The sequence below is a fragment of the Lynx rufus genome, unplaced genomic scaffold (genome assembly GCF_022079265.1).
Source record: "Lynx rufus isolate CCGP_SWC_20201006 ecotype Redwood Valley unplaced genomic scaffold, mLynRuf1.p SCAF_1, whole genome shotgun sequence".
Lineage (NCBI taxonomy): Eukaryota > Metazoa > Chordata > Mammalia > Carnivora > Felidae > Lynx > Lynx rufus.
In genome coordinates this window covers 4,174,259-4,201,680 of record NW_025814823.1, presented here as the reverse complement: position 1 = coordinate 4,201,680, position 27,422 = coordinate 4,174,259, and the positions used below count along the sequence as shown (strand labels likewise).

Below are 27,422 nucleotides of genomic sequence, written 5' to 3'. Positions count from 1 at the left end.
CCGTCTGAATTACAGAAGGAGAGGTGCAAATATTGCAATTACAACATTAGTTATGACCATCAAAGCTTTATCTTGCATTCTGGAAAGCTTTCACCAAAACATGGTGCTCAATTTCCTAGAACAGATGTGTAACTGGAAAAGTATAAAGTTCTTTAAATAACAGGTCTATCAGTTATCAGTTATTTGCGATCTTATCTCCGCTCTTAAACCTTCACTGAAGCCAGTAGTTTTAAATCATCTCTCAGAGAGTAAAACAAAGGCAACTGATTGTTAATAATTTGGTACTGACACAACACTATTATGAATCAAAGGGCTAAAGATAAGGTGGCAGCATATTTTAATTATGTAGAACAGTCGTTTTCCATTAGACCCACTGATGAAGCAGAAAATGGTACCAATGACTGTCCAGATAGATTAATATACCTAATAACAAACTGAATGGGCAGATTCTACTGGTAAACAGCTCATAGTATGGAGAGCATATTCACATTGTGTGTACATGAAACTGATTTTACGAAGCGAGAGCTAAAACAGCGAACGCACGTACTCTAAAGGCCTGATCTGCTGTTTCTGCTGGGGGCTCTGCTGTGGGAAGGTACTACGAGAACTGGAGGCATTGCTTGTTGACCAGTTTAAGCACTTTGCTTCTGAAGGCTCACAGATTAAATCTTTAAAAAGGATTAAGACAGAAACCTGCCTCCACTGGTCCGTATGTGATACCTGTATATCAACAGGTGTTCATCCTTTGTTCCTTTTGTCTTTTCCTGGTTTTAAAACTTACTGTAAAGGGGCGCCTGGGTGGCTCATTCGGTGAAGCATCCAACTCTTGGCTCCAGCTCAGGTCATGAGCTCATGGTTCATGAGTTTGAGCCCCACACCTGGCTTTACGCTGACAGTGTAGAATCTGCTTGGGATTTTCTCTCTCCCTCTCTCTCTGCCCCTCTCCCCTCCCCACACTTTCTCTCAAAAAAAATAAATTTAAAATAAAAACATGTTTGGTTTTTTTTTTTTTTTTTTTTTTTTTAGAACTTATTGTAAAACACTACACGTTGTAATTGTTAAGAACTCTGTAGTAAACAGTCTGGGTTTCGAATCCCCCCCTGGCCACTTAGCAGCAGCGTTACGACCAGCAATGACAACTTTTTACCTCAGTTTCCTCATGCATAAAATCAGGAGAGAATAATAGCTACCTCACGGGACTTTTTGTGAGAACTAAATGAAATAATGCATTTAAAGGGATTATTAGTAGAGTACCTCACGCACAGTAAAATTTCTGTGTGAACCATGTTTTTCCCCAAGACCGTTCAGAATCGGACATTATATTGTAATTATTATGTCAGGATTTGGATTGTCTTTTAAGCAGGTTGAAACCACCTACATAGTAGATAGGCTGTTGAATAAATGGGTGGAATGAGCATAAATGTGTCCTCATAACACACCCTTAAAGCACTGGAAAGTTCAGAAAAAAAATTAACAATAAAACAAACCAAAATAGTTCCCCCAGAAGTTTAGATGCATTTCTTATAAAAGACATAGTTCCCACTGCTTTTACGGAAGTATCTCAGAATCTCACCAATATGATCCAACTGGTAACATTACGCAATGTTCAATAACAGTAAGCAACAATGAACAAAATACCTAAACCTCAAGGAATATTGGGACTAAAATGGTAAAACCATTACTAAGAAAATCCCTTAGGGGGGGAAAAAAAGAAAGAAAGAAAAAGGAAACATCCAAGGGGCACCTTGGTGGCTCAGTCGGTTAAAGGTCTGACTCTCGATTTTGGCTCAAGTCATGATCTCACAGTCATGAGATTGAGTCCCGCGTGGGGCTCCACACTGGGTGTGGAACTTGCCTGGGATTCTCTCTTTCTCTCCCTCTCTCAAAAAGCGACAAACAAACAAAACAACTCCGATAAGCAAATAAGAAAGTTTAATTACCTACTAGTTACAGTGATACCTCTGACGATCCAGAACTCGGGCATAACCGCCAAGAGTTGAAGGCAACCCCTACGGTTCATGTTCTCACTCGAGGGATACAGAAGACGAAGGCCAGGACCTGTACTTACTTTTCCTCAAACACACCTTGTTGAGAATTCTGCAGGGGTGAGGGGCAGGCTGACCTTACCACGAGTGAGGGCAATCTTGGTACAAGGTGTCCAAATTCTTCCAAAGGCTTATAGTAAGTTATTATTGGCATAGGTATTTGGAGAGAATGAACTAAAATAATGATTCCTCTTTCTTCCCTCGCTCCTTGAGCAGGACTGATTACCTACCTAGTGACAGACACACAGAACCAGAAGAAGCGCTAAGGAGAAACAAGGGTACACATTTAAATCACATGCAGAAAAGGGGTAGGGAAGGAGGAGAGAGGTACAGAAATGATGTCTGAAAGGAAGACGCAGAGAGGAAGTCTATGTCTATTCACGGACACCTCATTTGTCTGGTTCTACTGCCAATATTTAATTGGCAAGATTACGGCAGAAAAAAAGACCAGTTACGTGGGCAGGGTAGTTTGACTCTGTTCATTCATGAGGGTGGGTTGGTGACACTCAGGTGAACATCTTCGACGTGGAGGACTGCTGGCACGGGAAGAGAAGGACTCACTCTTGGGAGGAGTAAAGAGAAGGAAGAGAAAGAAGGACAAAGACGAACGGAAGGCCGCTGGCCCAGCAGAGCAGCCGTAAGCAGAAAGATACAGAGACCAATGGAAAACTGTATCCTATGTATCCTATGCCTCTTTGCTCTCCTTGATTTACCTCTTTATTTTTACCGGGAGGGTCAAACTCTCCCTCAAAGTTGGCCGCATTGCAGTAGTCAAGGAAGTCTGCGACAGCATTTGTTCGGCAATAAGCTGACGGTATGAAACAAAGCAGGGATTGATTTGCTCGTTTCGAACTCTCATCAACACGGCTCAGTGAATTGCTAACCTGTGAGTTTACAAAACCTGATTTAAAAAACTAAGGCAGAAGCCACCAAGTCTGTGGTTGGTGCGTATAGACACGGGCTTGGTTCCCTATCAACGCAGACCATTATTTTCCATGCAAACCTCCTCCGACTAAATACACGGCCTCTGACAGCACGTTTTAAGAGTCTTTGGGGCAGCTGAGCTCCTCTCTCCTCTCAGGCTGCACCACCCAGAACCCTCTCCACTGCTCCAGACATCGCCATGCCGACGCATGGGATGGTGTAGACGCCGACTCACGCCGCAAGGTGATGGTACTTTGTAAGTGCAAAGGGTTGTTATCGTGCCAATGTAGTTTAGTTTTGCTCCTAAGCCGGAAACACACAGTCCCATCGTTCATGCTGACCGCTCTGGTAAGTGCTTTATATTTAAACTTCTGGAAACATTGATTTTAGAATACTCTTTCACATCCAGCACCGATGCTGCTTTCAAAGATCGACTTTCCGAATACTTGGGTCTTTCTCCTCGTCCCCCCTACAGCCACCACCTTGGTTCTCGCTTGTCACCCCTTCCTCAACTGCACACCACGGCCTCCAAAGCGGTTTGCGTCCTGCCAGGCGTGTGGACCACGGGCTGGACGCAGGAGCCTGTTTTGTTTGGACCACACGGCATTGGCTGGGGAGTTGCCTAAGCCGTGAAGACAGAAGTGTGGACTCAGACCCACGACCCTTCATGGTTTGCTCCCCGGCACTGGGTGTGGGGGGAGGGAGACACCAGGGGAAGAAGGGGGACAAATCAACCCAGCATGTGGATGTGGCTGAGCGCTCACTCCATCACGGCTCACTCTGTTACCGACAGTGAGTGGCAAAGATTTTTAAAAATTTCTTTAAATGTAGCTTTAGGGGCACCTGGGGGCTCAGTCGGTTAAGCGTCCGACTTCGGCTCAGGTCATGATCTCACAGCCTGTGAGTTCGAGCCCCACGTCCGGCTCTGTGCTGACAGCTCGGAGCCTGGAGCCCGCTTCGGAGTCTGTGTCTCCCTCTCTCTCTGCCCCTCCCCCATTCACGCTCTGTCTCGAAAATAAATAAACATGAAAAAAGTACAATACATAAATACATGCGGCTTTGGATTTTACTTATTAGTCCAATATGTGAATGTTTCTACCCAGAAAAGGAAAATTAACTGTATTTATAAGACGTTTTAACCAAACAGCTGTATTTCTTTCCAACAGGACAAGAGAGAATCATAGATGCACAAGATAAAGAGTTTTTGCTCTTTAAGACGCACACATCATGGAACGCGCTATCAGAAATGCAGCAATGAAAGTAAAGGGACCTGGGACCTAAGGGCGCTCGGCAGCCCGGTGACAGGACTAGAGCAGGTGCGACGCAGGGCCGAGCAGACCAAGGGGTCAGGGGCATTGCTGAGAGAGGGGCTGGGCTGCTGGCTGAGGGATTCAGTCTGGCGACAGACAGAAAGGCAGCTGTGAAGGCCAGGGAGGCCGGAAGAGCGTGACCTGTGACCTGCGGGGCTGGAGGTCAGAGAGCACGGCAAAGTTCACCCAGGACGTGAAGAAGCGTTCGGGAAGGGAGAAAATCCCAGGCAGCGGCCCTGTCGCTGGAGGCTGATGTCACAGGGGCGGAGACTCGGCGAATCACTTCACTAGGCTTGGTTTCTGCCGTTCGTCATCTGGCTTCGGATCCCCGGGCCTGGAGGTCTGCGTCCCGCCAGGGGAAACAGGACGGAAGCGATCACGCGTGTCTCTGAGGGAAAAGAAACAGAGAAGGAAGAGAGGCGGAGAAGGCAGCTCTCACAGGAGAGTGGCTGGCCGGGCAGGGAGGTGACCGACAGCCGCTGGCCGCCCGCAGGGGAGACCGCCGGGTCAACTAAAGACCGTCGCCGCCACGTGCCGTTCCGGGAAAGCCTGTCACGCCCACGGCGAGCTCGCTGCTCCTTCTCTCGGGCACTCGGTGGACTACAAGCGTAACTCTTTGGTGCTTCCATCGTGATAAACACCGTAATTAACGCCGGAAGCATTATAAGCCACAGAATGGCAGCGGATTGTCTATGGCAGTTCTCCGCGCCCACAGTAAAGCGAAGCGACTTTTCCCGCCTCCGAGGATGTTTTTCTTCTTCTTCTTATCCCACAGTCCTGTAAGGTCTTGCTGTGTTTATCGGACCGATGAAACGATGGAGCGCTTAAACTCCCACACCGGGACACAAAGAGGACACCACAGAAGAAACACATCATTACGGCCTTAAACATCTGTGCCGAAGGATACACAGGCTCAAAGATCGTTTTGCTTCAACTGGGACCAGCAGACGGGGTGGCCATCTGGGAACTGGAACAAAGATCCGAAACTGGGCCTTAGGAAACAGCGCGCTTAACCCTTTGGGTGCCAGAATCCATTTCGGCGCCTGGACTCCATATCCTTGTAAAAGCACGACCTTGTTCATTTTGCCTCAGAGTGGAGAAGGCGGGGTCAAAGAGGCAAGCTTTTACCTAAGGACGCTGCCTCCTGTAATTGTGAGCTTCTCTGTTATTAGCAAAGTGGATAATTTTTATTTACCTCGCTGCAGCATTTAAAGAAGTAATCTCCTGTGAAATTACCCTGAGATGATGAAACTCAAAATGATTTCTGCCCATTCACTTCCAACTACGGAAAAGTAAGGCATGTACATTTATGCACAGCTTAATACGGCTGGGTCTACACTGAAAAGGAAATCGGGATTTAGGCTGTGCTCCTTGGTGTCGCCTAGTCCAGCAGAATTGATTCTGCTACTTATGAATTTATATATAATTTTAGAGTCGACAGAACTTACGGTAACGAACAAAACCCTGGGTGAAGTTGGAAAGAGCCCGCTCTTCTGCGGACTTGGAACATGGAGCAGATTCAGGAATTCGACCAATGCTTTATTTCCTCTCTTCAAATTATTAGCATCTTCGTTTGGTACACGAAGAAACCTGGGTCACAGAAAATCTAAATGTCTGGTCTGAAAGTCAGTACAAGGACCAGGACTCCAAATCACGTCCTCTTCCCAGGGAAGGTTACGTGAGCTAACGTGTAAGACGCATCAAGCGGATACTGGTCCGCACTGGTCCTGGGATGATCAAAGCGGGTGGTTACGTGAGTGTCCTTTCGGTCCTAATTAGTTCTAGACGTCAGAGAGAAACTCCCCCGACTTTACGGTTCAGATCTTTGCCGAGGCCCTAAAATAACAGACGACAGTTATGATGAACTAAAATCTAATGATACTGATGTGACATCTGAAGTGAACCTCTTCCCAATTTGTGGCCTCCCCGACTTTCGGGAAGAAATCAAATGCTGTGGCATCACAGGGAGCCAGCAAAATGTAACAAGTATTATAGTATGAATACAACTAATAATTAAATTAATGAAACGCGTTGAAATTAAATTTCTTAAATTAAATAAAGTAGTAATTAAATCTTGAGAAAAGGGCGAAGGCCTGTTTATTTGCTGTATCGGCTGAAAATACCGTGTGCCACTAGTCTCCTCTCTTCCCTTGCCCCCCTGAAGTCTAGTCTGAACCGCAACCAGAAGGGCTTTTTAAGTTAAGTCAGGTCGTGTCATTCCTGTGGGGACACTGGGGTCTCTACAATGGCCTACCAGCTCTACTTGGCCCACGCCCTCTCCCCAGGCCCATCCGTCCCACTCACTGGGCTCCAGCCTCTGCTAAGTGTGTTGCTGGCTTTGCCCCAAATCGCAGCCCCCAGCTCACTCTCCTCTCCTCTCCTTCAGGGTTCTGTCCTAGGATCAGTCTACACAGGCCTCTCCCTGGCCACCTTATTTTAAATGATACCCCTTCTCTGGAGCGTTAGAATGCCAACTGCTTGGGGACTGAGAATGTCATCTGTTTTTCACTGTGGGGTCCCCAGTACCCACGTCAGTGCTCAGGGAAGGCATTCAACATATTTGCCAACGAACAAGAGGGCAGACTGATCTACAGGTCATCCGCGACATCACAGAGATGCCCTGAGGATGATTCCGCTGTATCCATACTACATCAGGCACTCAAAAAGTCGTCCCCGACACGCTTCCTGAGTTCAAGAGCCCAACACCAAAAAGTATTTATTTTTTTTTCATTTTAAAGAAAAGCATGCCTCCTGTGACCACTGGACAGCTTTCCAAAAATGATTAATTTTCAATGACATTTTCAAGTCTGATAGATTTTGCTCATTTAAAGACAAAATGCAACATTCCATGCCATAACGCTTGGGTCTCATGGTAGAAACGTTAAACATGGTCAGAAAACACTAATATATACGTGCATAAATTTTTGAAAATGCAAGAGAACAAAAAGATGCCCAAGCCATATCTTCAAGGCAGCTGGTAAACAGGATAAAAAGAACCCTTCTGAGGCTACTCCAAAGTTGTCAGTTAACAGCACTTCCCTTCTGAGAGAAAGGATGCAACGTTTTACATCTTTATTAGGGAGATGATTACACGGGCATATACATCTGTCAAAACTCACCGAATTATGTGCATTTGCTTGCATGCCAATTACATTTCAATTAAGTTAAAAAATTATTTTGTAGCAGTTAAAAAGAAGAGGTACTGTCCTCCCTTTAATTATAACTGTGTAAGTATCAAGGAAAGATATTTCTTGAATATTTAAGAAAATGGCTACATGATTAATAACACAGATAAGACTTCCATGAAAACGTAAAACAATTTCTCTCAGATCATCAAGATAATTTTAAAAAGCAGTCAAAGTAATGTTTTAAGCCCCCAAAGTGGGATAGCATCTTGAAAAACCCTAATTCCTATTTGATACAGGACTTCAGCCTTGCAATTTTTACTTTCGACCACCTTTTCCAAACTGGAGTTATTTTACGCTTTTTCTTCCAGTAGAGCGGCTCAATTACATTTCATTTATAGTTTCACAATTTTGTCTTAATGTAACGATTATTTTTAAACTCTCTTATAGGCACAAGAGAGGTCCTTCCGAGTTCGCTTGGAGAGGTGAATATACAGCTTGCAGGTCTATGCCGTCAGGCCGACCTGGGATCGGATCCTGGCTCCTTTTCTCTGTGCCTGATGCTGGCTGTGAAGGGAAGGCACTGGAGAAGCACAGAGAAACAGTGCAAGCTCAGGCTGGGAAAGGCAGGTGAAACGTCTGGTCCCCTTCAGAACTCAAGCTTTGCTATTTTCAACCCTCCTGCTGATTCTCTTTTCCCTCCTCAAAATGATGTGCCTCAAATTAAATCCCCTTCCAGCTGATGGAGGAAGCGGCCAGAGGCATTCACCCTTGTTTAAAGAGAAAAAAGATCTCCATCCGTGGGTGAAGGGGACATATTCCAGTGCCTTCTGGAATGTGAGCCCACAGGGGACCAAACCCTGGTCTCCTGGCACAAGGTGAGCCCTTCCATACTACGTCCTGAAAATAAATGTCCCCCTGTAGGAAGGGGAAGCTTTTCTAAGTTTAAACGCTGAGGATTTCCACTGCAGGTGTGGCACGAACTGCTAGAATGCTTTCTCCACGTTTATTTAGATGCTAAGCATTTAATGGGCACACACACAAATCACTGTTCCATTTACAAAAGTCCACAACTTCATGAAACAGGCCTGTTGGATTTTACATTTTTTAAATAAACTGTACTTAATCTAACATTCATTTAATTTAGTGATGGCCTTTAACAAACCACAACCTGTTTCCTCATGAGTAAATATTTAAACCGGCTCACTGACTTTAAATGTTTCAAAGAGACTGCAGATAAAGGGCAGAGAAGTCCGACTTATAGCTGACTGGGTAATAATCAACAGCCACCGGGATCAAAGCCTGTGGGTTCCTTTTGTATCTCCAGCTCAGGACACCCTGCCTCCCAGATGTCACAGGCAAACAGGCACTTCCCCAGAGAGACCGCGAGCGGGGGAGAGACAGAGAGGGAGAGACAGAGAGAGAGAAAGTCCCAAGCAGGCTCCGTGCTGTCAGCTCAGAGCCCAGCACCGTGGGGCTCTATCTCATGAACCAGGAGATTGTGACCTGAGCTGCAGTCCAAAGTCAGATGCTTAACTGACGGAGCCACCCAGGCGCCCCTGAAGAAGTCTTGATTTCTATAACTTGCATGAGGCTAGGGCTAAGACAAATATTTGAAATAGCTACCTGATCATACAAAGCGGTAGCATTTATAGCACACTTTTCCTCTAACGAGGCCAACCCATTTAGACTCTCCAGCTATTTTGCCAACGTCCCTGGAAAAGGAGGAGTTTGCTCTAGCCCATTTTCAACCTATCTGCAGACGCCCGTTGTTCGCCCCGTAAGCAAATGAGCTTCACAGAGGATTCATCATTTTCTAAGGAAATCCGTCTAAAACCATTACAGTGGGTTTCTGCTTTCTTAAAAAGATTTCAACAAATACAAGTGGATCATCTCCCCACCTCTTTTTCGGGGCCCAGGAAGAAGAGGGAGCGCTACGGCTAGCAGGAGTGGTATTACCAGGACCCTCAGGGGTCCGGCACTGGGACGCGTCGGTCTGTTTGCGCTGCGCTAAATGGCACAACATCTCAGCTGGTTCGGAGCTCCTGTGGCTGCTTTGTGCATGTTTGGGACTCCTCCCCGCTGGACCGCAGGCTGCCCTTCTGCTCCTCGCCTTCTCCGTCTCTGCCTCTGCTAGATCCTTCCCGCCCCTCCTCCCTGCCCCGGGGCTGCTTCACTTGGCACAGCAATGCTTAGGACAAAAAAAAAACAATGGATGGATTCCACGGAAGGGCTGGAAAGGTGCTGTGCTGTGCGGGGATTCTGCAGGGACGCTGGCTGATTTCTGTTTCTTGGGTCTCCACATAAGCAACCTTCAGCCGCTACTATTTTAGACCGTACATGCCAGGAACTGGGCTTTTAACCTCAGCAGTTTATGTGCCAAAAACGTCCAGAAAAAAAGCTGAAGTCTGCTTGCGATTCACCGAACGCCAAGGTCTCTTCCTCTGCCCCCTCCCCTTTCAGAGAAAACCTGAAGACGCATCGTATTGGCACCGATTCCAAAACACTTGCAACTTCCTTCCTTTTAGACTTGTTTCTGGTTTCTTTCAAAGACGCTTTTCCCAGGCACCCTACCTTTACAAGAACCTCACGATAGTTGCACATGAATACCTTTGGACCCAGAAGCTGTGGGCACCCATCCGCAGTGCGATCGTGGGGAAAGACTGCTTCCCGCACAGCGATGTGAACGGCAACGATGCGCGTAACACAGCAGCCTTACAATCCAACTGTAGCCCAGATACCTAAATGGTACTTTAATCAATAATGCCACTGAAACCGGGGCGCCTGGGTGGCTCAGTCGGTTGAGCGTCCGACGTCGGCTCAGGTCGTGATCTCACGGTTCGTGGGTTCGAGCCCCACGCCGGGCTCTGTGCCGACAGCCCGGAGCCTGGAACCTGCTTCGGATGCTGTGTCTCCCTCTCTCTCTGCCCCTCCCCTGCTCACGCTCTGTCTCTCTCTGTCTCTTAATAATAAATAAACGTTTAAAAAAGTAATGTCATTAAAATAATGCTTAGATAGTATATGAAAAAAATTATAGCGTAAGTAGAAAAAGGCAAAGCAGTATGAACACCATAATTACATCGAATTTTCAAACATCAGTGGTAAATATCAAAAAAGGATGAGAGAAAACCACCCAGATGCTGGCTTTTGTTTTGTACGCGCTAATGCGGGAAATGCTTTGCTTATGGTATTCTCCCTTCTTGTTTTCTACTAATCGTTAAAAGTTATCTTTAAGGAGCAAGCATTTCTTTTAAAAGGTTATTTCGATGTTACCTTTCTCTGTTAATTTGGAAGGTATCTTAAGTTTCTTTTGAAAAATAATCATTTTTTAAGGCTGTCATTTATCACGTATTGGTACAGAGACCTGCTGTGTTTAGAGACGGGTAAGCCATGTAAAACTCCTAAATAGTTGCAGGCCAGCATAGCTCCCGCTTTTCTCTCTTTCCCCCACACAGAGACTTATCTGGTCACTTATCTCTTTGGAATCACGTGCTTGTTTTACAAAGCCCCCAAGAACAAAGCAAACATCTAGGTTAAACACACTTAAATAAAGCTGCGCTGGATGAAAAACCGCTTTGAGTTTTTTCAAAACCATTTGTTCCAACCACAGTATTTGTTCCAAATTAAGTAAACATTGCTCAAAGAAATCATACAAAATCTGCATTTCTTATCAGACCCAGGACAGGATGTAGTTCTTCTAAAATTTCTTGTGTGTTCCCCCGGCCTGCCATTTCTCCTTAATGCCCTAAATGGGTGCATATTTTTAGGAAGTGAAGATAAAAGCAATGAGGAACAAAGCCCCAAGCAGGGACTTTTATGTAAATGGTGCCTTTTATTGATCTGCAATTTACATTGATGTCACCAATCAACCCTGTGCTCTTCGTCACAAATCAATGCTATTGGTGAGCTGACAAAGAGGTGACCAGTGGACTAATCAATTGCCTTCACACATCCATCAGTATTAGCTTGAGGGGAGGGAAGCTGAAATTAGCCCACGCTGGTCAGGCAGGTGGCTCGGGGCCTTGGGCAGTGGGGACAGAGAGGAAGGAGACCAGCCGATGTAGGGTTGCTGCAGCCTGGTATTCTAGCCATTCCAGTCATCAAACACAAAATCCACCGCAGCCCCTTTCTGGGTATCCTTTGTTGCTCCCCTGTCAGTGGGGGTGGAAGACAGCAAGACGACAATCAAAGCCAGCTGCACCCTGAGATCCTCCCCATGTGGGACAACTCCCAACCTCCACATGCTCCAAGGAGCACACGTGGCTCGGGGTGGGACGGCGGGAGATGTAAGGCAGGTGCGGTCATCACTCAGAGCAGGCCGGCAGGTAAACGGTCATTACTGAGCTAACTCTGTGGCAGGTATCTTTCTGGATCTGACTTCATTTAGTTCAATTGAAAACCTGCATGAGGTATTCCGTGCTCACATACTGGAAGAATTAATGTTAAAATGCCCATAGTACTCAAAGCAATGCACAGATTCAATGCAGCTCCTATCAACATTTGAATGGCATTTTTCACAGAAATAGAACAAACCTTCCTAAAATGTGTATGGAACCATAAAGACCTGAACGGCCAAAGCAATCTTGAGAAAAAAAGGACAAAGCTGGAGGTAACATGCTTCCTAATTTCAAACTATATTACAAAGCTATGGTAATCAAAACAGTATGGTATTGGCATAACAACAGATCAATGGGACAGAATAGAGAACGCAGAAATAAATCCACAGATAGGGGGTCAATTAATTTATGACAGAGGAAATATACAATGTATTGTATACAATTGTATACAATAAATATACAATGAGGAAAGGACAATCTCTTCAATAAATGGTGTTGGGGAAAAGTGGACAGCCACATGCAGAAGAGTGAAACTGAACCACTTTCTAACACCATATACAAAAATTAACTCAAAACGGATGAAAAACTTAAATGTAAGACCTGAATCCATAAAATTCCTAGAAAAGAAAAGAGGCAGTAAACTCCTTGACATCAGTTCTTGGTGATGATTTTTGGGATCTGACACCGAAAGCAACGGCAACAAAAGCAGAAATAAACGAGTGGGTCTACCTCAAACTAAAAAACTTCTGCACACCAAAGGAAACCATCGACAAAGTAAAAAAGCAACCTACTGAATGGGAGAAGATAGAAACATCATATATCCCAAGGGGTTAATATCCAACATATATAAAGAACTCACAGAACTCAATAGCAAAAGGAAATCTGATTAAAAGATGGGCAAGGGGTCTAAATAGACCTTTTCCAAAGAAGACATACAGATGGCCAACAGGTACACGAACTCAACATCACTCATCATCAAAATCACAATATCACCTCACACTTGTTAGAATGGCTACTATCAGACAAAAAATAACAAATGTTGGCAAGGATGTGGAGAAAGGGGAACCCTCGGCACTGTTGGTGGGAATGCAAACTGGTGCAGCCAGTTTGTAGAAAACAGTATGGAGGTTCCGAAAAAAAAAAAAATTAAAAATAGGACTACCATACGACTCAGCAATTCCACTTCTGGGTATTTATCTGAAGAAATGAAAACACTAAGTCAAAAAGATATCTGCACCCCATGTTCGCTGCAGCATTATTTATGATAGCCAAGACAGGAAACAACTTAAGTGTCCACTGATGGATGAATAAAGAAAACGTGGTTGACAGAAATGTGGGAAGTTTTCAGTCTTGCGTTTCTGTTAAGTCGTTACTTTGGTATGCTTCAGGTATTACATCAATATAAGAAAATGTACTTAACATTTATTTCAAAGTACTCTTGTGTTACTAATATGGACTGTATTTTCAAGACTTATTTGTAGCTTGCTATAAGCTGCACATTTAGGGCACCACTTACGTACGTTCTGGGGCACCTTCAGAGGTGGCCTGAGTCACCCCTGTAGCAGAAGCATCTACAGACGTCACGGGAGAAGCAAACAATGCCCTGCTATGACCGCGAACTTCATCTGGACTCTTGGTGCCACCGGGAAAGCCACTGTTTTCTCCGATCGACTTCCCTCCCACACTCCGTAATGAGAACTTCAAAGACCTGTGCTTTTCCAGCCTCTGAGTTCCCTGGCTCCCGCCTGACTTGGCAGAAAACAGTGCCTCCTACTTCACACACACAGAAGCCAAGTCTATGAGCCCCCGCCCCCCACCTCCTGCCACCGAAGGCAGAAGTCCATGGTCACTGCCCCCGCTCCCCTCTTCTCTCGTTAGAGCAGGGAGCACTCCCTCCTTCCAGAGAGGGCCAACCCAACAATTATGCTTCAGGGTCCTCTTCCAGCAGCCCTTACGCGACTGCTCATTCCAGTCTTTTCTCATATAAAATAGTCAACCTCTCTCAACCTTTCCCTTCAACCTGCAAACAAGCAAATGTGTTGCTCACCTAAGGAACGAAAGTAAACAAAACCCTTCGCTGGCTGCACACTCCCGTGTCACCTTCGCAGGCAAACCTCTGGACAGTTGTCCAGAACTGTCTCGACTCCTCCCCTCGTTTCATTATCACCTGGTTGCATCTCCATTACTCACTAAGACGGTGATGTCGATGTCAACACAGATCTGCAGGGTCCTAAGTGTAAGGGACATTTCCAGTGTCAACCGACTCGACTTGCACGCAGCATTCAATGGCTGCGGGACTCTACATACTCTCCTGGCTTCTTCTGACTTCCTGGCTCATCCTCCTCTAACCGACCCTTTAGATCACAGCTTGAAAGTCATAGCTCTGCAAAGTCGTCCCTAATGTTCCTGCATCACTATCCGCTATACATTCTTAGAGCACCACGGATCCCTCTAGGCACAGGACCGGCCCGTCACACTTTTGCAGCCATGTGGGTAGGATGTGAATACTGTTGCATGTGGGGTAGTCAGTTGACAACTCCCCCCGCTATACCATAAGCTCCAATAAGAATCGGGGCCTACTGGTCCATCATCGTGGGCCTGGCTCCCATTGGGCACTCAGATATTTGTTCAACAGCTAAATGAACAAGGCTCTGTCTCACAGGACGATGGTATTTCACTTGGCCAATCAGAGTCTCTCCTTCAGAGGCATGACCCGAAAGTACAGACCGAAGCGGCCCCTTGGAAGCATGGGGGGAAATGAGGAGACATAAACAGAGCCCCCACTGGCTGAGAAACCATGGTGGTGCTGACCAGAACCCAGGGCAGAACTCACAGCCTCCTGCCACAGGGGGGCGACAGCTCCCACACTCCAGTGCTGCCCCAGGCCCCAAGTTCAGGGAAGTTCCAGCCTCTCACTACCATGTAGAGCCTCAAAACAAACCCCATTATTTGAGGCGGCTTGAGTGGTGCCACTTTCTTACAGCTGACTCTAAATAAAACAGGAACTCTTCAGCAGGAAAAAAAAATCACCAGAGAAGTAGTTCTTTGTGGATGAGTTGAAACACCCAAAGTAGAAGAAACGAAAACATAAGGTACCTTACAGAAACCCCCCAAAAGACTTCAAGATCTCTTCTGAGGAGATTAGTTGTGTGCGCCCTGGAATTATTCCCAAGAACTGTGCCAAAGGCAGCAAACCTTCCTTTACAGAGATAAGGATTAACACTCACTCAAGACCACCAGACCATTGTTTCATGATTTGGAAGGCTATTACCTTGCACACGGCATTTCCCACTTAGAAAAATAACTTGTTTTTCCTTGCTTTCTAAAAAGTGGCATTTATGGAGGAATAGATCTGTACACATACATTAAACCAGTTAACTTTCTCTTCAAATTGTAACTTACTCAGGACTTTACAACACATTAGAAGTTAAATGTGAAAACTATGTTGCAAGTCTAATTTATGATGTCCGAGCTTAGCCAGATCCCCAAAGGCAAAAAATTCCAATGCCTCAGACTTATGACCAGATCATATTAAATTCAAACCGAGTAAATTAAAGAGAAAAAATAACCCAAGTACTTTCCAACTCTAAACTGGGCAATAGCAGTTACTTTACTAAATCTTTTAATGGTTCTTTGGGATGAAATACATGATCTTAATTTGCCTTCTGGGCAAAATGATGGCTGAGCTGACCTACAGGCATGACCAGGTCGCCGCCCTGTTTTAATTGGCAAGAGGACATGTCCTTTCACGGGCTGTGTAGCATAAAGCATCTCCTCTACATTAGGTTTTTAGAGTTTTGGTTTAAATGATGAATATTAAAGCAAACAAAAAGTCAACATGTCGTAGATTACATGTTTGTTTTTCTTAGGGAGACAGTAGAGTGTGGTGGTAAGGACGCAACGTTTGACATTAGACAGACAGATTAGGGTCTGAATTGTGTCTCCACTGTTTCCCAGCCAACCATGGAAAATTATTCTTCTTTCTGGACCTGGTGTCCTCATCGATAAATTTAGACTGGTGATAGGGCAGCGAGAAAGTTAAGGAAAACAACTGTTTCCCTGTTACGGCTGAAACATAACAGTCAAAACTGCATTTGTTGGGGCGCCTGGGTGGCGCAGTCGGTTAAGCGTCCGACTTCAGCCAGGTCACGATCTCGCGGTCCGTGAGTTCGAGCCCCGCGTCGGGCTCTGTGCTGATGGCTCAGAGCCTGGAGCCTGTTTCCGATTCTGTGTCTCCCTCTCTCTCTGCCCCTCCCCCATTCATGCTCTGTCTCTCTCTGTCCCAAAAATAAATAAACGTTGAAAAAAAAAAAAAATTTAAAAAAAAAAAACAAAAAAAAAAAAAAACTGCATTTGTTAAATGCAATGAATTATTTGGCCAATGTTTGCATATTATAAAAACAGGGCCAATATGCATTTCTGTAAAGCTCAGAATCCCCCCCGCCTTTTTTTTGCCTTTCTACTACATTAAACAAAGAATAGAAAGTAATGCATTTCGGTAAAGGACATAATAATATGGATTGCAAATTACATGATATTCTTGAAAACACAAGCACTATGTGGCCTTATCAGTAATACAGTCACTTTCAGTTAGTTCAGAGGGTGCTTTTGTCACAGAAGAAGCAAGAACACATCAAAGAGACCCCAAATATATACATGTCTATTACCAATGCTCCCCAGAAAGGCATGAGCGACCTATACACAGGATCAACACCTCCCACCCTCTCCCTCCTGGACACGGAAGCACAACTCACTAGAGCCCTGCTCAGCAAAGACAAGCCTTGAGCCCGCCCGCCCCGGGAGGAGCCCATCTGCTGACTTCTTTCCTGGCCCATCACCTGTGAGTTTCCACTGGCCAGATCTGCATGTGGGATTAAGAAAAGCCAGGAGCCACTCTCCTTCCTATTCAAAATCAATGCGAACTGAGAACTGGTGACAAATATTTTTTATATCAAAGGGGAAAATATGATAGAAAAAGATCCATGTTAATACAGAGAAGAAAAGGGGCGCCTGGGTGGCGCAGTCGGTTAAGCGTCCGACTTCAGCCAGGTCACGATCTCGCGGTCCGTGAGTTCGAGCCCCACGTCAGGCTCTGGGCTGATGGCTCGGAGCCTGGAGCCTGTTTCCGATTCTGTGTCTCCCTCTCTCTCTGCCCCTCCCCCGTTCATGCTCTGTCTCTCTCTGTCCCCCCAAAAAATAAATAAACGTTGAAAAAAAAAATTAAAAAAAAAATACAGAGAAGAAAAGGCAAAAATTTCTCATTCATGGTTGTATTTCTGCCATGCAATGGGTTTTCTCTTCCTATTTATCTGTGAAATGAGAAAAATGAAGGAGTGAATGAAAGGAGCCAGTATTTAACTTAATGATATATTAATGAGGGTGGTGAATCATGGACAGGAATGTCTCTGGGAAGGCAGGGAAGTGGCCACATAACAGTGCCTGGGGACTAAGAAGGGAAAACACAGGAATTCGTGGGGCCAAGGCAAAGACCTTACGCATTAGGATTTGGATCACCTAGTTAATTGGAGTTGCCCAAGTTCCATATCCAGAATGAAGATAAGAGTTAGAATGAAACAAGAGGCAGCAAAATGTCTGTATTTCCCTCTGAGAGGCAAACCAAGGGACACAGTTGGCTGACTGGGGCGCACAACAAAAGGACTTTATATCTTGCTGGAGGCTTGACAAAAGAATGCGCATTATAAGCCCCACCGTAGAGAGAGACTGTGCTCCATTTGCTAACTGTAGAAACGTTTCTAAAAGTCTTTGGAGTTCACTCACAGTGTGGCTCGTAAGGGGGTGGGGGGTCCCCGCAAGGTACACACTCCATGTCTTGAAAACCGACGAGTTTTGTCTTCCTATAAAATCTAGAAGAGAAAGAAAAATAATCCTCATTAGCTCTTCCTTCTAAGCTCCAAGTTGCAGCTAACAGATTCATGATAATTTACAAATTACCAGTTCTACTTTTTTAAAAAAGCAATTCAAAGGCTTAAACATAGCAGTATCTTAGACACATCCTTAGATGTGGTGAACATTTAAGAAATATCAATTCCACTAGACATTGTAAATTCTACTCAGCCCCTCTATATTGAGATGGTCGTGCTGGTGAGGGAATAGGAAATCAGTGGTCTTTTGCAATTCTATTGTAATTTAAATGACAAAACCCCTCGTAAATCAAGTGCTAGTTTTTAAACACCCGAAATTCAGAGCCCCCAAAGAGCCAAGCAAACCATAAATGCAATGGAAAAATGTAGGGAGATACTTATGTAACTTTCATACAGGGTTATTTTTGTAGGCATGACAAGAAACCCAGGAGCTGGAATGGAAGAGATAACAGCTTTTACCACACACACATACACAAACGCGCGCGCACGCACACACACACACACACACACACACACACACACAAAATACTGCTGAAGAGCAAAAAGAAATAAAGCACCATCAACATAGTTAACGGGCAAAAGAACCCTGAAAAATAGTCCTAATCATAGCATTGTCTGTAATTTCAGTCTGTAATAGAAACAGGCAAAGAACATTAACTCCCAAAAAGAAGAACATTTCATAATTTAAAACTTTCAGTGAAAACTAAAAAGCATGATGCAATTAAATGTTAAAAAAATTTAACATTGAAATGTTAGACCCTGTGAAACTAATCAAGTAAATGCACACTGCAGTGAAAATGTACCATTTTTACTCAGAACACTAGTGAGTACAGACAAAATAGCACATGTCTGGATGCCAGTGGCATCATAAAGGCCACTTGTAGAAGGGCAGTTCAGGGATACGCGATCAGAACCCAATAAAATAGTTTATATATCCTTTAACCAGGAGGTTCATTTTTTTGAAATTTTTCCTAAAGAAACAACCAAGTGGGTGACGCGGTACTTACAACAATGCAATCGTGTTATTATTTATAAAAGAAAAAAACCCATTAGGCACGCTTTCAGTACATAACAGTCGATATGACTAGCCACGGTAGTCCCGAGGCAATGGAATACAACGTAGATCTAGTATACGTATTTTTTTTTAACTCATGAAATATCAGCAGGTGAAAAAAAGAAAGAATAACATAATTCTATTTTGTACGAACACACACTCTGGTATAGATCCTTTCAGATTTTTTTTTTTTTTTACCAAAGCAGCTAAAATAATTTACATACATGTATTTGCACTGAAAAAATGTGGAAGCATATTATATACCAAATAGTAACAGTGATTATTTAGGGGCGCCTAGGTGGCTCAGTCGGTTAAGCAGCCAACTTCGGCTCGGGTCATGATCTCACACTCCGTGAGTTCGAGCCCTGCGTCCAGCTCTGTGCCAACAGCCCGGAGCCTGGAGCTGGCTTCGGATTCTGTGTCCCTCTCTCTCTGCCCCTCCCTCACTCACACTCTGTCTCTTTCTCTCAAAAAACAAATAAACATTTGAAAATTTTAAGAAAACAGTGATTACTTGTGAATGTATTTCAAAATATATTTCTTCTATGACAAAATAGTGATTTGGAGAATCAATTTGCAGATCAAGTTTATAAAGAGCAAGGCAGATGAAATTATTTTATGAAATTGGATATTGTAGTAGCAAATCTGTATGATTTATGGTTGAAGCAAAATTTTTCTTAAAAAAAAATTTTTTTAACGTTTATTTATTTTTGAGACAGAGAGAGACAGAGCATGAACAGGGGAGGGTCAGAGAGAGAGGGAGACACAGAATCCGAAGCAGGCTCCAGGCTCCGAGCTGTCAGCACAGAGCCTGACATGGGGCTCAAACCCACGAACTGCGAGATCATGACCTGAGCCGAAGTCGGACGCTCAACCGACTGAGCCACCCAGGCGCCCCTGCAAAATTTTTCTTTAAAAGCAGGTAAATTACCTCAAATGCTAAGGTACATTCAGTGTTTGCCTAACCTTCCATTTCTATTTGACTATGAAAATATGTCCATATTGTAATATGGTGAGTTCCCACCTGGTTTTAATTAAAAAATCTATTTTGTGATGCACAAAGCAATAGTCAAAGAACAAAGGTGGAGGAGTAACACTTCCTGATATTGAAACATATTACAAAGCTATAATAATCAATAGAGTGCAATACACAACACAGCGTGCCACATACAATACAGTATAATAGCCAATTACAGCTACAATAATCAATACTGGTACAAAGACAGACACGTAGACCAATGGAACAAGACAGCCCAGAAATAAACTCTCACATATAGGGTCAAATGATCTTCGACAAGAGTACCAAGGCCACCTAAACGGAGACAGGTCTTCAACAAATGGTGCTGGGAAAACTGGATATCCACATGCAAAAGTTGGAACCTTATCTAACACCCTATACAAAAACTAATTCAAAATGAATTAAAAACCTAAACATAAGACCCAAAACTATAAAACTCCTAAAAGAAAACAGGAGAAAAACTTCATGACTTTGAATTTGGCAATGATTTCTTGGATGTGACGTCAAAATGCAATCAAAAGGCATATGTGAAATAGGCAACAAAAGCAAAAACTGATACCCTGGGCTGCGTGAAATTTTCTGCATCAAAGGACACAATCAATGTATACTTATCCCCAAACTCATCAAGTTTATACATTAAATATGTACAGCTTTTTAATTGTCAATTATACCTCAATAAACTGGTTAAAACCAAGTAGGTCACATCAAAAAAAAAGTTTTAAATGATAATAAAATAATAATCTTCTTTTCCAGGATTAAAAAAAAAACAAGGATACAATCGACAATCAACGGAGTGAAAAATGAACCTGCACTAGGGGAGAAAATCTTTGCAAATCCTGTATTTGGTAAGGAGTTGATGTCTAGGATATTCACTCAACAACAAAAATCAAATAACCTGGTTAAAAGATGGGCAAAGGACTTGAAGAGACATTTCTGCAAAGATGGTATACAAATGGCCAATAAGCACATGAAAAGACGGCCTACAGCCAACATCACTCCTCATCAGGAAAATGCACTTCAAAACCACAATGAAGTATCACTTCACACCCATCAGGACGGCTACTGAAAAGCAAACCAAAGCAACACAGAAACCATCAAGTGTGGGGAGGCTTCGGAGGGGAATTGGAAGCGCTGTGCACTGTTGGTGGGAAAGTGAGACGGTGCTACGGAGATCAGTAAGGAGGTTCCTCAAAACACGAAAAACACAACGGCCATATGATCCAGCAATTCCACTACTGGGCTGATTCCAAGAGAACGGAAGGCAGGGTGTAGACGAGATATTTGCACCCTTATTCCTAGCATCACTATTCACAACAGCCAAAAGGTGCATGTCCAAATATCCATGGGGCAAATGAAGGGGTAAACAAAATGAGGCGTAGCCATACAATGGAATATTATCCTGCCTTGAAAAGGAAGGAAATCCTGGGGGCGTCTGGCTCTTGGTTTCGGCTGAGGTCACGATCTGATCTCACGGTTTCGTGAGTTCGAGCCCCACATCAGGCTCTGTGCTGGCAGCACGCTTGGGATTCTGTCCCTCCCTCTCTCTCTCTGCCCTGCCCCCACTCATGCTGTCTCCATCTCTTTCAAAACAAATGAATAAACTTAAAAAAAAATTTTTTTAAAAAGAACAGACCTGCTCTAATTTAAAAAAAAAAAAAAAAAAAAAAAGGATGGGAGGAAGGAAATCCTGTCCCAGTCCCATCCTAGAACACGGATGAATCTTAAGGACGTTATGTTAAGTGAAACAAACCAGTCACAAAAGGAGAAATACTACATGATTCCACTCAGATTAGGTATGTAATCAAATTCATATAAACAGTGATTACCAGGGGCCGAAGGGAGCAGGAAAGGGGGATAGGTCGTTGTTTACTGGGTATAGAGTTTCAGTTTGGGAAGATGAAAATGTTCTAGAGATCTGTTCCAAACAACGTAAATGTACTTAACACTAGTAACCTATACACTTAAAAATGGTTAAGACGATAAACCTTATGTTATTTTTCACAACCAAAAATGCATAAAAATTTTTGAAGTAAGGCAAAAACCGTAGCGTAATGTAAGACAGCATTATTACAGATGTATTTCCTACTAAACATCGTAATATATGCAGACTACTATTACTTATCCTCTCGGCCAGAAAATCTGCCAAATTACAAGTAAACATCGACACAGTCTAAAATAGTTTTACATGTGAAAACTCATTTTTGTAAATAAGCAGAACAGAAAGTGAAATAAAAAAATGTTACACCCAACATTTTCAACATCGCATTTTGATACTGAAACACACATTTTAAAACTTCTTAAAAACTAAGGAAATGGAAAGCATGGAGAATCCAATGCAGATGTCATTAAATGTTTTTAAAACAAGGACCTCTCCTCGTGACAAAACGCTTTTGAGGTCTGAGCTTTCCCTAACAAATGAATCACATATATTTGCCAAAAGTATACTGATGAAAATATATTATGAGTTTGAGGGCCATTACGGAAATGAAACTAGAAGGTGAGCAAATCACACCATATATTTTTTTAAATTTTTTAATGTTTATTTATTTTTGAGAGGGAGAGAGACAGACCGTGAGCAGGGGAGGGGCAGAGAGAGAGGGAGACAGATTCCGAAGCAGGCTCCAGGCTCCGAGCTGTCGGCACAGACCCCGACGTGGGGCTCGAACTCATGAACTGTGAGATCGTGACCTGAGCCAAAGTTGGACGCTCAACAGACTGAGCCACCCAGGCGCCGCAATCACAACATGTTTAAATGACCATTAAACACTAAGCAGAAATAGCTTGAAAAGCTGACTAGAAATGAGGTTGAGTGGACACACCAATTCATGAGGCTCCCACGTATGTAACCGCTGCACCCACGGACAGATGATGCTTGGACGTGACCCAGAGCGCCTATCCGCAGCTGCACGGAGATTACACCAAAGCATTCAGAATCTGCCCTGCCAGCTTCTTTATTCCAATGGCGTAATGGCAGAATCTAAGGTTTTTTAAACTTAATTTTTAATTCTAATTTAGCTTTTCAACTAAAAAAAAATGTAACAAAATGTTTGAAACCATCCACCGACTCTCCTTTTTTTCTGTTTAGTACAAAGTGCGATTAATTCAGAATTCTAAAAACGAGTAGTTACTAAACTACCAGTTATGTACTCGCCATCACAGACATTGTGCTTTTAATTGTTAGAAAAGTTGCCTCAAAATTATCCTCCAATTTGAAGATGAAGGTATAGAAATTAGAGTTTTCCGGGGCGCCTGGGTGGCGCAGTCGGTTGGGCGTCCGACTTCAGCCGGGTCACGATCTCGCGGTCCGTGAGTTCGAGCCCCGCGTCGGGCTCTGGGCTGATGGCTCAGAGCCTGGAGCATGTTTCCGATTCTGTGTCTCCCTCTCTCTCTGCCCCTCCCCCGTTCATGCTCTGTCTCTCTCTGTCCCAAAAGTGAATAGACATTGAAAAAAAAAATTTAAAAAAAAAAAAAAAAAGAAATTAGAGTTTTCCTATGTAACTGAAGGGGCACCAGGGTGGCTCAGTCAGTTGAGCGTTTGACTCTTGATTTCGGCTGAGGTCATGATCTCATGGTTTGTAAGTCTGAGCCCCGACGTGGGTTCTGTGCTGACAGCGTGAAGCCTGCTTGGGATTCTCTCTCTTCCTCTCTCTCTCTCTCTCTCTCTCTCTCTCAAAATAAATAGCATTTAATAAAAATAAAAATCTTTAAAAAAATACGTGACTGAAAATATTAAGTGGATAAAGAAACGTATCAATCTTTAAAAAATATTTTACCTTCTCTTGCTTAGACTGCCATGGTTTTAGGGACACAGAAACATTGGTAACTCTGCTTTCTGACCAAGTGAGAAAGGACACAAATTTTAAAAAATAAAATGAGGGGTGCCTGGGTGGCTCAGTCGGTCGAGCCTCTGACTTCGGCTCGGGTCATGATCTCGTGGTACGTGAGTTCAAGCCCCGCGTCGGGCTCTGTGCTGACCGTTCAGAACCTGGAGCCTGCTTCCGATTCTGTGTCTCCCTCTCTCTCTGCCCCTCCCCTGCTCATGCTCTGTCTCTGTCTCAAAAATAAATTAAAAACATATAAAAAATTTGAAAAATAAAATGAAATAAAAGGGATCAGGACATATACAGGTGTTTGGCTAAACTGGGATCCATAGGGGAACTTCGAATTTTACTCTGGGCGTTCGCATGGCTAATGCACACAGAAAAAGGAAATCATGCTGGATTTTACCTAATCACAGTAAATACATCTTTTAGACCCAAAACTTTCTCCAACACTGAATTCGAAAAGAATTTTTAATTGAACTCAATCCAAATAACACCAGTTTGCCTGACGAACGCCATGTTTGAAAAGGGCCATTTTAAGAAAACCTGGTTGTAAACCGTCAACTGTTCAATCAACGAAAGCATTTCTGCAGGGAAAACGACACACCACAGTCCAGCTCTCGTTTTATACTGAGCTCGCTCAATACAGCCCGGAAGGCAGTCACCATGTCCTGTGTATTACAGTCAGGCCACGGTCAAACGTTCTGCAGTGGATGTTCTATGTACTGGATGACCACTCTGTTCTCTCCCATTCTCTCACCGGCACCCAGCTTCATACCGACGGACAGCCTACTGTTTACGTTCCTTAGCAACTGACAGCAAGGGCCCCTTGAAAGCGAACAAATACCTACGAGGAGATGAACCATCAGGGTCAGGGCCAAGAACAGTGCGGTGCTTAGTGATCTCACGCTGGATACCCTGCCCATGCTCTGAGAATGGGCAAGGGGGGCCCCATGTCAAGATGAGAGAGCCCGCCAAGGCAATTCAGGCAAGGAGGCTGGCGGGGCACCAGGGTGTACTGGGGGTGGGGCACAGAAGGGCTGTGGCAGGCCACACGGTTCGCCTCAGTCACAGAGGCTCCAGGGGAGGGCTCCCTGTGACACTAGACATGTGGTTAGGCATAGGGGTTCAGCAGCAGCATGACAAGTGGGGTGACCTTGGGCGTGTCATTTATCCCCTCCAAGGATCAATTTTCCCGTGTTAAAGGGGGTTTGATATTAATCCCTGGCTTACGGAGTGGTTTTGATGATTAAATAAGCTAACCTGCACACAGTGCTCAACTCATCATAAATGCTCAATAAACGTCAGCTATCGTCGTCACGAGAAGCAGCAAAGAACTGGTAGGGGCTGGGTTATCCTTCCAGGCGGGGGCCCATGTCCCCTTGGCAGAGAAGGGATGGGAACACGGGAGACAGAGAAGGTGGCTGCAGGCCCACTGGCCACACTCTAAAAATGCCTCACAAAAAACCCAAAAAAGAAGCAGTCAGGTAAATAAAGCTTTCACTGGCTTCTAGTAACACTGATTGGTGAGGATGTCAGATACGTATTTAGTGCTCACTAGGGGCCAGGCACTCTGCTGGGCGCTTTGCATGCAGTGTATCCTCGATCCTTCCAGCAATGCTGCAGGTCGGTTTTATCAGATGACAACGTACAGGTAAGAAGAACAGGTGTCAGAGAAATTAAGGAACTGGCCTGAAGTCGTTGGACACATTTGGGAACAAGGGCACTGAGGCTCCAATCACTCACACCGAGGCACAGGGGACACACTATTTCCACGCCCTACTGCTTGTGGGGAAAAGGCAGCCGCTGTCCTATTGGGGCTGAACCTTAGGACAGCAGAGGACTCTTTTTTTTTTTTTTAAATTATTGCTTTTTATTCCTTTTCTTAAAAACGTTTTTTTTAATGTTTATTTTTTGAAAGAGATGGAGTGTGAGTGGGGGAGGGGCAGAGAGAGAGGGAGACAGAATCCCAAGCAGCCTCCAGGCTCCGAGATGTCAGTCCCGAGCCTGACACGGGGCCCGAACCCACGAACCGCGAGATCATGACCTGAGCCGAAGTCGGACGCTCAACCGACTGAGCCACCCGGGCGCCCCGCATCATTTTTCTGAGAGCTATACGCAATTTGCTTATTTTCTTTCTGCCTCAGTTTTCCTATCTATAAAACGGGTTCCAACTGTTTACCTTCTTCACACAAATCGAGTCAACCTGGGTGAGCACTTTAAAACACTCTGGAAAGCCTGGGTTAAAGTCACTATATAATTATTGCCTGCCTCATACATTCATGCTGGCTTAGAAAGGATGTAATTTTAAACTAATCATATAAACAAACTATGAAACATCATTCAAATGTCTACTCCCTTGTATCTGACTTTCCCACATCTCAGCATTTACTTAAAAAATGAGCAAACATTACAGAAGCTAAGGCAGTGGGTTCAGGTGACAACGAATGAGGTTAAGCATCAGGAAGCACTTCTGGTGGGAGGTCCTGGGGAGAGTGCGTCCTGTCTCAGACTCTACAGCACATCCCTGTGGGCTCCTTCTTTGTAAAAACCGAGACCCTGGGTCCTGTGCTTTTCCGCACTCCCGCTGCCCCCCGAATCTCCTCAGGACTTCTTCTCCCTGCCCCAAAGATGAAGGGCACCCACGTGCTTTTGTCAGACTTGTAGAAGAGGAACAACGGAGATGCGTCAGACGTTGGGTTTGTGTTCCTCAATCAGATTTGCACAAGGTCAGAACTCCGGCTGACGATATTCGTAGGTATCAGCGTCGTCTGAGATTATAGACCATTCCTTTTTTTTTAATGGCAGATTTACTGATACCTGATTCACATACCTTATAATCCACCCACGTGAAGTACACAATTAAATGGCCTTGAGTGTCCTCACAGAGGCATGCAACCATTGGAATGACCAGTGTTAGACATTTTCATCACACCAAAAGAAGAAAGCCTGTACCCTCGAGTGGTCACCCCTCACTCCTCCCCACGCTCCCCAGCCACCAGCCCCAGGAAACCACTAATTGAATTTCTGTCTCTATCAAGAAAGGACCGTTCCAGTTTCTTCTCACCAACACTTGTCATTGTCTGTCTTTTTGGTCGCAGCCATTCTAGTGGGCTTGAAGTATGTGGTTTTAATTTGCATTTCCCTGACATTGAGCATCTTTTCATGTGCTTACTGGCTGCCTGAATGTCTTCTTTGGAGAAATGTCTATTCAGATCCTTCACCCATATTTTAATTGGGTTATTGGTCTTTTCATGAGTGAGTTGTAAGAGTTCTTTACGTATTCTAGATGAGACAGTCCCTAGTTACCTATATGATTTACAAATAGTTTCTCTAATTCTGCGGGTTGTCTTTTCGTTTTCTTGATGATATCCTTTGGAGCACGAAAGATTTTCATTTGGGTGGAGGCCAAGAGCTGGTTATCCTTCCACTGCCCGTGTTTCCGGTGTTACACAATTACAATTTGCACCGGTTCAGATGCTGAATCATCGCGTAGCATCACACGTAGCCCGTAAGGCTCTTTCCTACCCTGTTTCTGCCCTTCAGGCCCACAGGTCTGTCTTCCCCTCTGACCTCAGCAAGAGCCACGGTGCCTTTCGGTGACCTGTGGGCATGCTCTCGCTACGTCCAGCAAGAGCCACGCCTCTGCAGTGACCTCGAGCCTAGACTCCTCGGGGGCCCGAACTCCAGGGTCACGTCCACGACAGGGTCTGTCTCCGCATCCCCTGTGTCCGCAGCAGTGCCCCTCCCCAACACAGCTGCTCTGAGTCTTGCTCAGAGGCCCCTGCCCTGATCACCCACCCCGGGCACGCCTGGTTCGCCTCACCCGCTCCAGGTTCCTCTCCTACAACAGAACTCACTTCTGTGTCATTCACTGTTTGGCCCTTTCTAAATCTCTTATTAGGA

At 44.5% G+C, this 27,422-nt stretch overlaps 1 protein-coding gene across 3 annotated transcripts in view; it reads right to left on the bottom strand.

The window, feature by feature from the left end:
• Positions 1 to 27,422, bottom strand: part of TNFRSF19 (TNF receptor superfamily member 19) — an 84,550-nt gene that overhangs the window by 29,111 nt on the left and 28,017 nt on the right. For all 3 annotated transcript variants that reach the window (XM_047077794.1, XM_047077785.1, XM_047077801.1), the window contains exon 5: positions 17,520 to 17,605. In XM_047077794.1, coding sequence (XP_046933750.1) covers positions 17,520 to 17,605 — 86 coding nt within the window. The remainder of the gene's footprint in view (positions 1 to 17,519; positions 17,606 to 27,422) is intronic.